At 36.0% G+C, this 13,703-nt stretch overlaps 1 protein-coding gene across 1 annotated transcript; it reads right to left on the reverse strand.

The window, feature by feature from the left end:
• Positions 1 to 1,181: 1,181 nt before the first annotated feature.
• Positions 1,182 to 12,174, reverse strand: LOC136837953 (uncharacterized). The gene is made up of 3 exons (XM_067102822.1): positions 11,643 to 12,174; positions 1,762 to 2,155; positions 1,182 to 1,332 (listed from the first exon to the last, which is right to left on the reverse strand). Exons 1-3 carry the CDS (start codon positions 12,172 to 12,174, stop codon positions 1,182 to 1,184), a joined length of 1,077 nt encoding a protein of 358 aa, XP_066958923.1.
• Between the last annotated feature and the right edge of the window lie 1,529 nt (positions 12,175 to 13,703).

A 13,703-nucleotide genomic window follows, 5' to 3' on the forward strand; every position in this document is an offset into this window, starting at 1 on the left:
TTATTTATTTCTCCTTCATAATGCAAGCAATATTTTTCTTTTTATAACCGGTTCAGGTAAAAAAAAAATGTCTTTCTCAAATTTATTGTCAATTTTGAAAAAAAAAAATCAACATATTTTTCTGACAACTAGTTCAAGCACATAATAACTGGATCCTTTTTCCAGTTTATTCACAATTCAAAAATAACTGAAATAATTTATTGAAGAGACAATATCAATCAAAATAATACGAACAAAAATATATTGGCCCGGAATGAAATGTGCTTCTTCAATGTGACACTTGTGCTTGTCTTTTGGAACACAAATGCCTAATTCAAGGTCGAATCTTTGATAAGCACACACGCATTTCTTCTTCTACTGAAAGGAGACAGTTTCTTTCCTTGCTCTTTATACTTGTCAAATGAGAAAAAGCTTGCTCACACATGTAGGAAGTGGAAAACTGAAGCAAAATATTTATTGCTTTTCTGTGAATGGCAGGATATTCTTTTTTCACTGAAATCCAGAACTTGTCCAAGGATAGGTCTGTAAATCTCATCTTGAGTGTACGATCTGACTGTAATGCACAAAGTTCTTCCTCTTCTCTTAAATTCAAGTTCTTGGAATGGGCAAAACATTCAGAGAAAGGATCCCTCACCCAATCAAACTCTTTTTATTTGCAGCTCTTCTAGGTGCTTTTGAATAAGACTTGAAATTTGCTGGTATCCATCTTCACTTTTAAGCCCCTGCAGTAGCTGAAACATTTCAAGGTTCCCTTTTGAAACATGTTTTTTCCAAAGGTTTAGTCTTCTTTTAAATCCAAGAATCTTATCACTCGAAGTCAATACATTTTCTCCAGAGCCTTGTAGTGACTTATTCAACTGATTCATGTGCTGAAAAATATCTGCTAAGTAGGCTAGCTTCTGCAACCATTCTTCATCTTCAAAGCACTCAGCGAAATCTGACTTGTTGTTTTCTTGAAAGTACTCCTGTTTTCTTGAAAGTACTCCTGTAATTCAACTTTCAGCTCAAACACTCTATTTAGAACTCTTCCTCTACTGAGCCACCGAATTTCTGTATGCAGCAGGAGATTTTTATGCTCTTTGTCCAAGTTTTCACACAATTTCTTAAACATTCTGCAATGAACTGGTCTTTGTTTGATAAATTTCACCATTTTGATGACATTATCAAAAACTTTTTTCAATTCATCTCCAAGAGCTTTTGAAACCAGTACTTCTCTGTGAACCAGCATCAGCATTTTCTTGCTTTACAAGAGAAGCGAAACCTCTGATTGAGCCTACCATTGATGGGACACCATCAGTGCAGATGCCAATACAATTCTTCCAGGAGAGACCTCTTTTTTCCAGATATGAAGACAAAATATTAAATATATCTCTTCCTGTACTAGTTTCAGGTAGTTCTTTGCAACAAAAAAAGTTTTCTTGAATTTCACCCCATTGACAAATCTTACGGAAGCTACGACATGGCACTTATTGGTTAAATCTGTTGATTCGTCAACCTGAATACAAAAACTGTCATTTATTATTTTATCACACAAAACCTCTTCAGCATCACGTGACATGTCATCACTGCGTCGACTTATCGTATTGTCTGAAAGTGGAACATTTTCAATTGCTCGTACTGCATCTTGTCCCAGCATTTTACCCACTAAAATTTTACATGCTGGCATTATTAGGTTCTTGCCAACTGTGTGACTTTCCTTTTTTGTGCAATAAGTTCTGCTACCAAATAACTATCTTCCTGGGCATTTTCACTGACACTCACCTTGCAAAAGCAGCACTCTGTTTTCTTTGTGTTTCCAATAACCTCTTAAAATAATCGGCACATTTATTTGACATATTACTGTGGTTTGTTGTGAAGTGTCTTTTCAGTTTTGCTGGAGCCATTGCTGCATTTGAGAGCTGTTTGCCACAGACGAGGCACAGTGGAATGGGACAACTTGGATCATCAGTCCATGTAAAGCCCATTGATAAGTAGTTTTCATTGTAAAGACGTACCTTTCTTTTGTCCACTTTTGCCTCAGTCCTGAGAAATTTAGTAGAAGACTGCATTTCTTCATCATTAGCCTCATCATCAGTATCAGTGACTGTATCACTGGGTGAATTTTGGTCCTCATGGTTCCTCTTCAAATATCGCCACATCGGACCATCAGACATTTCTGAAAAAAAAAAACAGTAATGCATTAAAAGTTGACAGATACTTTCAGGATTGCAATTCTTCAGCCGAGAATAAAACTAAAGCCTATAGTCCTGAATATAAGAAAAATGACATGATAAATAACATTAAAACAAATAAGACAGAAAGAATCTAATACAAAGGTAAAACCAGACATACGTACAGATCTTGAGAGAGCTAGCAAAAGAGAGAGAGAGAGAGAGAGAGAGAGAGAGAGAGAGAGAGAGAGAGAGAGAGAGAGAGAGAGAGAGAGAGAGAGAGAGAGAGAGAACATGTACATAAGTTTTTAATGAACTAAAATAAACAAACATACCTAATTTTTCTAGGTTATATATCATCCCTACATGATGGGTAACAATTAATAATATACATAACATGGTTGAATGAGGGACTGTACCTGCACGCCAGGGAGAACAGATGGAGACTGACGGGCTGCTGAAATCAGTCTGTACTCGTCGAGCAAGTTACTTGGTTGCACACAAATCGCTCACATACAGTTTTATGTCCTCTGACCACTAAGTCACCGTTTTAACTTCACCAAATGTATTCTGCAAATATATTCTCTGTGACTATTATACTTTTTTAAAATGATGTGATAGTTTGAAAATATTGTTATAATACCCCCAAAAATTTCCAAAAATATTTCCGTACATGTATAAGAAAATTAGGTTAAAAAAACTGAAAAATGCATTTGCACATATGTGCAAAGTCATAATAACCTCAGCCTATTTATCAGCATCTCTTGAAGGAACCTTTGGCAAGCTCTTAAGGAACCCCAGGGTTCCGCGGAACCCTGGTTAGGAAACCCTGCAATAGGCAATCAGCCTGTTACGTTTTCAGTAGGTACAATGCTATTTCAAGAACAACTGAATAGCCAGTACATTACCATTAAAATCTAGTTCAATTCTTCTATTACAAAGAGAGCCTGTCAAGAGATTGCCCCGTTTGTCTTTTGCTTTATACGGGATTTTGAAGTCTTTGCCGAGAAACTAAAGTGTTGACGGTGAGAGTGATCCCTAATAGCTAAGTGTTCTGATTATATTTTCAGCGTGTTCAAAATTGTGTATTGAAACTAGCAATAAACCCTGTGTATATTACAACGAGACCAAGTGAACTGGCAAACAAAACCTGAAGATAAGCCTGCACAGGAAGGATTCTTTCTTGCTTAGGTAAGAGTCAGTTGATAATTTTTCAGCAATAGCAAACCGAAGCTGTAACTCTTACCATTTCTTAACATTTTGCAAAGTTTTGGTAATTCAAAGCATTGACTTCCTATGTATGGAAGCTCCATTTATCGAATGTTGTTTGGTACACAGAAAATAGGGACTTGTCTGATGACTTTTTATATCGGGAAATGATCTAAAAACTTTTTGAGACAATGAAAATGAACGAGAACAAAAGTAGTTTTGTAAATACAGAATTTCTTTATCAAATTCAATGAAGTTGGCCCTTTATGCTCTTAATTTTGTAAAGAATAGGAGAAAACTTAAAGAAATGAATACCTAGTCCTTTATGTAGGGATTTTCTGTGAACTCGGGTAGAAAACATGTTATTATCTCTTGACATTGGTGGTGTCAAGGACTTGGAGTATGTAATTATTTTCAGTTTCAAATGTGAATTTCATTTTTGGATGTTGTGTAGTTAAATATTCAATGAATCAGTGAATAACTTCGACTTTCTTGTAGATTAAAAACATCTTTGCGAATTTTATATAGAATAAAGGTTGAAATTATGCAGGGAAGTGGCTTAGCCATATAGCCTCGCAGTGTCATAAAAGGGTTTTAGCAAAGTAGCAAGAGAAAGGTGACACCATTCCTACTCCATAAATTTGAGATTAGAATTAGTTTTCAAACTTGAACACAGAATCCTTAGTTGGTATATTAAGCATGGTCCATGTTAGAATTTTTCTTTTATAGCCAATATTGTCTAATTTTTTTTTTTTTAATATGTGGCACATTAGTTTACAAATAAACCCTGTGTTTTCAGCTGATATCATCCAATCCACTCTGTATTCGTAACATCTTTACTTTCCCCATAATGTTTCACCTACTTTTCCTGTCTTTCCTTCTACATCTTACATCTTTCAGTCCATGAGCACATACTCATTTCAGATACAGTTGTACACCGAACCTGTTTATATCGTGTTTGTAATATTGTACAACCTGCGTCTTTTTCTTCATAGCAACTCCAACCCCTTAACAAATTTCCTTTTATATCGTGCATTCCGTTACCGGCTCCATGACTTCTCACCATTGCTATGACAAGCTTTTTTGGTAGGTCCATGTGCACACTGAGATGCTTTATCTGACAATACTCTTCCCTTATCAGCCCTTCTTTTATCTGTCTAATTAAGTAACTTTATGCTTCTCAAATTCTTAAGGAGAATCTGTTTTCGCAAAGCCTTAATTCATGCTTTCGTCGTCATAAACATCATTTTACTCTAATATCAGCTATTGTAAGAGTTTCCAAATATACAGTTAAACCGTTCAGTCCATTATAAGAATTGATAACAGCTAACCAATACCTTGTCAAAGCTTAATTAATTTAGGGAATAGTAAAATCATATTCTGAGAGGTTTTTTGAAGATTAAATTACGCTGCATTTAGAAAATCATTTGAAGGGAAACTTTTGTACTCGTATAAAAATCATTAAAAGAGAATCTTATTAAAAATATTAAAAAGTTAAGACAGTCAATATTAAGCAATGAAAAGAAAGTATCAATACTTTTATCTCAAACTTTAGGTTCCATGAGACATATAAAAGCAGAAAAGGATCACTTTCCTGCTGTCGCCATTTCCATCCTCCTCCCATTTCTTCATTTTATGAGCAAGACAAAAGCCAAAATACTGTTCACTTGTTTTGAATGACTTTTCGAGTAATAAAAAGAACAATTTAAGTATGTTGCTTGAACATTTGAACTTCTTAGAATTAATATTCATTATTGGGATAAAAATAATTTTCCGGAAGTGCGTTCAATCACAAATTAATCTAAACTAAATTTAGGTCATTATTTAATCGAAGTAGATTAGTTTAGTTTCGATGACTGAGTGCTATCTTCGTACGAATACTATTGACTTTCATCAGTAGCATAGTATCGTATCGTTCTAGTATGCTTAAGACGGTTTTAACTCCAGATAAAGCAATTAAAACTAATAGACTTTAAAAAATCGTTAAGTAAAAATGTTATTGCATTACTCAAGATATTCATGTATCCCCAGTGTCATATTTTTCGTAAAACTTTCTCCAAATGGTACCTGAATAATCATTTCATTCTTCTTATACCAGAAATTATAAAATCAGCGTTAAAAAAAATTCTAAAAAGATTTTTTATGATTCTTGCTCTTTGTATATAATGTGGAAAAAACACCCAGTAACATTTAGTTATCATGTAACCTGCAAGATTACTCCATGGAAGAAGATAACGACTTGGAGGTAAAAAAGAAACTATAAAGTTAGTTAAGGGTATATATATATTTAAGACTACTTAAGAAAAGCATTACAGAGTACAGATGAGACGGCATCTCGATTCTCTCATTCTCTTCAATATATCAAGACAATTATTAAAAAAGTCAGTGAATTCAAATGGGCTTATACAGTCAGCAAGCCTCTATACAAAACATAAAAAAATAAAATCCTCATACAATAATACATAAAAGTACATATGAAAATACATAAAACACATTCTGATATGTGTTACATCTCACCATAATTGGGCAGAAAATATTAGAGATTATTATATGTAACTCTGTACTGTACATGTAAAAAAATAGTCTACTTAATCACTAAACATATGTGCAAAAATAATCCAAGAAGAAATATATACATTCATACAGGTGTAAGTTAAAGCATTTCAATATATACAGTGCGTAACAGGAACCAGATACTGAAAACTCCATTACGCATAATGTAAACCTTATCGGTGCATGTCAACAAACTGCTCAAGTAGGGGATGCAAGACGCTCTTGTAAGAAATACCATGTTTTCTAATACACGTTGCGGCTAGGCACTACAAAGAGGTGTGACGAACAACATTCACTAGTTGAGAAACTGGCTGCGCTTGGTCAGCTCTCAGAGATGCAAATGTTTGGCCCTGACCATTCGTAGCATCTAAGTGAGCCCCTCGCGACAAGAGGGCGTCTACTACACCTTTGGGACACTTCGTTCTTGGCAGTTTCGTGGAGGGGTGTGTTACCTTCTATATTTACTCAAAAGAATCCAAAATAGTAAACATATAGAATATTCAATCAATATGAAAACCTAAATTTACCCTGATTTGGTTCGCATATTACCAGGTTCATTAACAGATTTCCAAGGATTCTTTTCTGTTCCTTTCATTCAATAAATCGAGAATTTGCGTTGTGTTCATGTATACAATTTAATTTACCATATCCTGTGATCGTATAAAATCATTGTTTGACCAGAAATAGATTATTTATATTTATTACTAACCTTAAAATATTTATTGTAAAGTTTCCTATCCGGCAATCCGAAGAATAATCCTATTCATTTTACAAATGCCTGCCAGTAACAATATCTATAGTGCATGCATGCCCTTCAATATTATCACCTCAACAAAACACTTATAAAATCGTAAACTTAGCTGTAGCACATGATGGTAAGAACTCCTCTCGAAGCTGTGTTAATTCCCTTTCCCCTACATTACGAGATACCGTAGGGTAACAATGACCCTCACTGTTAAACAACTGAGCCGGTACTGTCCGATTCTAACTCAAATCAGTCAGAGCTGACTGAAGTCCACGCATGCGCGACCCGCATTCGCTAACGACAATCCTTAAAACTCGTTAAAGATTGCTTAGAGTCAAACAACCATTGAGTGTATTTTACTCTTCAAAAAACACTTGACACAAAGAAATATTATATTATTACAAACAATTCAATACAACTTATATAATTTTCTACGCATCCCGCATTGCATAATGTTCATAATATTTCCCTTACAAAATAAAAGATAAATGACTGCTTACTGGTCTTTATAAATGCACTATCGTGATTCCATCTTGAGTCACAATACACTCCCAGCAAACAGAAACAATATTTACAGTTATAATTGTCCCGCTTGAATAAGGGTTCTTCTGGCCTCAGTAGCCGCCTGTGCCGTTTTCCTGATTGGTCGGGTGCTCTTGTTATCAGTTTTCTCAGATATGACAACATCAGTCTCTTGCCATAATTCCAAAGGATATAGCTTGACAACAGGTCTCATTACCTGACCTTGTGGGGTTTTTAAAGTAACCACGCGTAAGACATCATCCGGTCCCACGTGTAATTTGACAATCTGACCGAGCTTCCAACGACTTCTCGGTCCTTCATCGTGTATCAACACAACATCTCCCATTTTGGGCCAAAATTCGTGTCTGATTCCCACCCGATGAGTTTCTCGGAGAGAAGTTAAATATTCTCTCCCACCTTTTCCACAGGTCATCACATTTTTTCGTGATGTACAAAAATCGCTTTCCAACATCCTTATTTTCTCCATACAGAGGATCCTTAGTTTCATCTTTCCAATCTATGACTTCCTAGGGAAAGATCTCAATCTACGTCCTAAAATCAAATGATTGGGCGTCAGAATATCCAACTGGTCTAGATCTCCCGGAGTATAACTTAAGGGTCTGTCATTAATAATTGCTTCAAGTTCAGTCACAACACAGGAAAGTTCACTAAAGCTGAGAAAGGCCTGACCTATTACCTTCTTCAGACATGTTTTCAAAAGACCAATCAATCTTTCCCATATAGCTCCAAACCAAGGTGCTCTGCCTGGTATGAACCTCCATTTACATTCGATAGCATTCAGGTGTTCTTGCACTAAGGAACTTTCTGCCATGTTTTTTCAAATAATCTTTAGCCGATACAAAGGTAGTAGCATTGTCACTTAGCATTAAAGAAGGAAATCCCCGACGGCTACAAAACTTTCGGAACACCATAAGAAACGAATCGCAGGACAGATCTTTTACTAATTCGATATGGATTCCTCTAGTAACTGGACAAGTAAACAACACAATATAGGCTTTTTCAGGATTTTGATGTTTCTCCTTGGTTAACAACGCTCCTGTATAATCTACCCTGTAACGCTAAAGGGTTGTTTTCTCTGCACCCGAAATTCTGGCAATGGTGGAGCAATATTCACACGGTAGGGTCTCCTTGTGTTTTCTTACAGATTATACAATGATGTATTACACTTTTGGATAATTGGCAAAGCTGTGGGACCCAGTATTCCTGTCTCACACTTGCCACGGTTGCATTTACTCCCATGTGAGCTTGTGAACAGTGATGCTCCTTACTATCAATCTTGTGAGAAAACAACTTTTTGGCAGCAAGATTGGGAATTTTATTTCCGCCGCCTGTGCGACATGTTCCAATCTTCCTCTGCATCTTATAATACCTTCTTCCAAGAAGAGATTCAATTGTACTAATAAGGTCAATTTTGAAACTTTATCCCCCCTTTCCAAAGCTTTATATTCTTCCGGAAAGTATTCCTTTTGTAAGAGTATAATCATTTTATTTTTAGCTTGTTGAAGTTCTTCCAGGGTTAAACTTCCAATTTTCCTACAGCCAGTTGATTTGCAATTGTGAATAAATCGCATTATCCAAGCTATAGTTTTACAAAATTTATCCACTCTACTAAATCTTTCCCAGGTCAGCAGATGGGTTTTTTCACTGTTCCCTACAAGATGGACCTGAATAACTTCCTGTGTTTGTGCTTCTTTCACCCATGTCCTGTCAATAGGATAGGTGTGGTTTTCTGATTTTAACCAGGGAGGTCCCTCCCACCAAAAGGAGTTATTTCTTACTTCTTCTGTCTTTTTTCCTCTAGTAATCCAGTCACTAGGGTTTTCTGAAGATGGGACGTAAGAAAAGACGATCCCCGCAGTTATAGAGTTAATTTCAATACTCTGTTTTTCACAAATACTGGCAAATTATTCTTTGTCACTAACCATCCCAGGGCAACTTTACTATCAGACCAAATTATTATTTTCTCAAATTTATTTTCTTCAAAAGTTTCAACTATAAATTTACACAATCTTGCACCTAACAACAAAGCCATTAATTCTAATTTAGGTACAGTCAACTCTTTAATGGGTGCTACTCTACCCTTTGCCATAATCAGAGACGAAGTTTTCCCACTTGCTCGATAGGCCACACAACCATAAGCTGTTATGCTAGCATCACAGAAAATGTGGAGATAATCCGCTTTCTCCAGATTAGTGCTTCTGGAGAAGGAAATACTGAGACTTTTCTCTAAGTCATTGGACAACTCATTCCACTGTTTTAATAAAGGAACTGAAAGTAGATCATCCCATTTCAACTGCTGTTTCCACAAATCCTGCAAGAATATTCTAGCTCGTATCGTAATAGGGATAAGCACTCCTAAAGGATCATAAATTTGGGCAATTGCACTTAGAATTTCACGTTTTGTTTGACCGGTCTTAAGATGATTAGGTGTTATTGTTAGTTCATCACTAGAGATGTTCCAATTTAAGCCTAAGACTTTATAGGTTTGTTTCTCTTTTGATTTTATGTGATAGGCATCCGCGACAGTATTCAAAAGATCACTATTACTAGTCCATTCCTTTAAATACAAGTGCGCCTGTGCAAATATTTTGTTTGCACCAAAAATAAGTTTATCAATTGATCTTCACTGTTGGACGTAAATTGAAGGTTGTCCACGTATAATCCCCTCTTCATCATATCCACCATCTCAGTACAGTTCGTATCTTTTCTAACAGCTGCCAGATGTGATTTAATAGTGGCATTCAACAGAAACGGAGAACACGTAGCACCAAACACCACCACCCTAAACCTATATATGATTAACTCGCTATTTGGATCCGTTGGGTCTTGCAACCATAAAAACCGTGTGTAGTTGCGGTCTTCTTCTCTCAATTGCACCATAAGAAATGCCTTTTCTATGTCACTAATACAAGCGTAGTTGTTAGTTCTGAACTGCAATAAGAATTTGAGCAAATCTGTCGTAATATGTGGTCCAGTCCACAGACAGTCGTTAAGACTCAATCCATTTTTACCTTGTCTCCTGGAACAGTCGAAAACTATTCTGATTGGAGTGGTGACACTATCTTTCTGTACACTATGATGTGCTAGATAATGACAATTTTCAACCGATTTGCTTTTATCTACCCTTTCAATGAACCCCTATCCTCCTGATCCTTCAGGATTTTTTGATAGTGGTTCAGGTAGGCTTCATCTTTCTGAAATTTCGCACATTGTTGTTTAACCCGGCCCAACGCCATGCCATAATTGGATGGAAGCCTTGGCTTATTAGACTTCCATGGTAAGGCCACAACATATTGCTTCTCCATTTCAGAATATACAATGGTATTTTCAAAGTCTTCTGGAACCTTTCGATCATGTTCTCTCAATTCATTGCAGTCAATACCTACTTTATCTAAGTTCCACAAAATATCCAAATCATTCTTTACATCATTATCATATGGTGTAAAATGTTATAGACATTATCAACGCCTACCAACATATCAATGGGTGCTTGCTTGTCCACAGGCAGATCGAAATCTTTGTCCGCTAGACAAATTTTGGTTTTACACAACGTTTTCAAATTTCGTTTAACGTTGAATTTCTTAGTATACTCTGGTAACTCGTCTACCACAATACAATCCATAATAATCAATCTACCCTTATAAGGTATGGAAACACTCACCGTCTCATACTCGTTCACAGGTTTGCTTGTCAAATAACCCCTTAAGACAATTTTCTCCGTGCCTTTAGATCTATACTGCACGTCCTAAGTGCTGACCTTCTGATAAAGGTTCGTTCCGCACAAGTGTCCAATAATCCACGAAGGCGTACTAAATGTCTTCCTTTACCCTTTAACACAATTGTGGCTGTTGGTAGAATGGACCTCTGCTTGGATTTCTGACCCTGATCACTTACGGAAAGTGTTCCAACTTGCACACCATTATTATTAGGTTTACTTGCTGGTTTATTTGCGGATTTAATTGTTGATTTACTTGCTGGTTTACTTGGTTCGCTGGTTTGTTGTTTATCACACAACACACGATGATGTTTTAATCTACATCCGTTTCCACAACTTTGCTTCTCACAATCTACACTAAAGTGTTTATTCGATGCACACACAAAACACAATCGTAAAACCTGAGACGACTCAGTCTCTTATCCCTACTGGCATAAGTTTTACACTGTGTCCACCAGTGTTCGCCTTCACACAATGCACATTTTCTTGCTTGTTGAGAACTAAATTTATTCACATTTCCTTTACTCTTAGGTCTAAACAGATTGTGATTGATTCACTGTGAATGTAGATATTGTTGATAGAGTTCCAGGTTTATTTACATCCACTGAGACGAAAGATCTTAGATTGTGAATTTCTTCTTCTAGATATTTCTTAAATGTGTCAAATACTAGCCAATCATCTCCACATCTGCGTTTTACAGTTTCACTAACACTCTTAGGCAACTTACCATAAAGCAAAATAGTGTAAAGCTCATTCAACTCCAGGTTTTCACTCTCCAACGATCTTATCGAGCATTCAAAATTTGCTCTGAATGTTTGCAATGATTCTGAATTAGCAGATGGAGATTCCATTTCTAGTAATCTTCTTACCAGAACTCGTTTGATCTCATCCCTTTTCCCATAGGTGGCTTGGAGAAGAGATATAGCTTGTGAATAATTCGCAGCTTCCAACTTAAATCCTGAAATCAATTTTAGAGCATCTCCTGTGAGTAAGCTTTGCAGATATGAAAATTTCTGAATTGGCTCCAAGTCCCCTCGCTGGTGTACCGACACATTGTACAATTCCCAGAAGGAATTCCACTCCAACACATCTCCAGTATAATGTGGGAGATCCAATTTCGGCAATCTAATATTAATCTTAGGTGTGGTCGGAGGATTTCCAGGAGAACCGCTTCCTGATATCGCTGCTATGGCATTGATCAACTTATACCAATGTTCCCCAATTACTACTTCATACTCTGCTTGCTTCTTCCACCTCATTCATTCGTTCTTCTTCAGTGGTTAAAGCTAATATCTTCTCATTCAGTTCTTGCACAGTCTTCATTTGTTTTATAAATAAATCTTTAATTGAAGACAATGTATTGACATTACCTGCAGCAATAGCAGAGTCTATCTTATTTATCCATTTGGTGATTACACCTTGTAACCACCTCGTGACCTCACCAAAGCTTCTCTGTCCGTCATTTTCCCAATGATAATTATCAAATCAGCTAAAACCAATAAAAATTTTCAAATTTTCAGCAATTTCAACAAACAATGGTTTATGCAAAATATACAATTTAAGTATTTTCAACAATTTTCAATTTAATATATAACCACCCCATTAAATGCAATTAATTAACACACTTCAAGAGAAATTCACTTCTTCAAAACTTACCACAATAATTATATACAACTTATAACTAATGCAATGCTAGATGCGTAGTCCCTTATCCCCACCCCACTTGGTCCACTTATGCTATTACCATTCTCCTGAATCAGCATCACTGCTGACTCTTTCATATATTCTTCCCCTGCCAGTGTTTCAGAGGCTTCTTGAGTTAAATGAACTCCATCATTGCCTAGATCCTTCTCAGTGAGACCATTATTAATGATATAATAACCGGTTGACTTACGTAGCCTTTGGTTCAACCTATTTCGACTTCTTCGATATTCGTTATAGATTACATATCTCAGGCTTGTACGGGGTTCCACAGTAACGATATAGACTATCTTTACTCCATCCACATTGGAGATATCATTTGCAAGTTCTATGATATTATTCCTAATATCATTTGTTGATTCAGCATCTTCACTATCTATATCATTACTTCCTACAAAAAGCACAACTGCCTCTGCTTCACACCCCTTTACTTCTTCTGATGTGATATCATAACAAGTAGCACCACCTATTGAGTGTGTTATAAAATAAAGGGTTTCCTCTTCTTCATTTATTTTATCAAAGGCACTTTCCATTTTCCTTACCTGAGAATGTCCTAGGATCAGCACTATGCGTTTTTCTGTTTTTTCATTTTCATTATCTGACATTTCTACGTCTGATGTTTCTATGTCCGACATTGTTAATTCTCTAAACTGTTCACTAAAGGAGAAAAATAGACCAAGCAAGGATGTAGGAAGGAACTACCTAATAATTATTTAGTGCATTATGTATATTATTTGCAACAGCACAACTATTTTAAATTCCTTCCCATAGAGTTTTCGTTTTAAACAAACTTCAACTTAGCTGCTCGGTCATTAACAAGATGGCCGCCTGTGCGACAACATTATTCTCTATTAATGCCGAGACTAGCTTAACCCATAAATGGATGCCCGATCATTGACAAATGGCCGCCGTGTGCGACAACGATATTATCAATGTTAGTGCAAACTTACTAACACAACTCGAAAATTTCACCATAGGAAAGAACCAATTTATTAACTTCACTTTCAACTATTAATGAATTACCGAATTTCAACTTTCCAAAATTATTATTTCCACTTTAAATTATTTTTCAATAAAAATCACAACT

This window comes from Macrobrachium rosenbergii, unplaced genomic scaffold, assembly GCF_040412425.1.
Source record: "Macrobrachium rosenbergii isolate ZJJX-2024 unplaced genomic scaffold, ASM4041242v1 13902, whole genome shotgun sequence".
NCBI lineage: Eukaryota > Metazoa > Arthropoda > Malacostraca > Decapoda > Palaemonidae > Macrobrachium > Macrobrachium rosenbergii.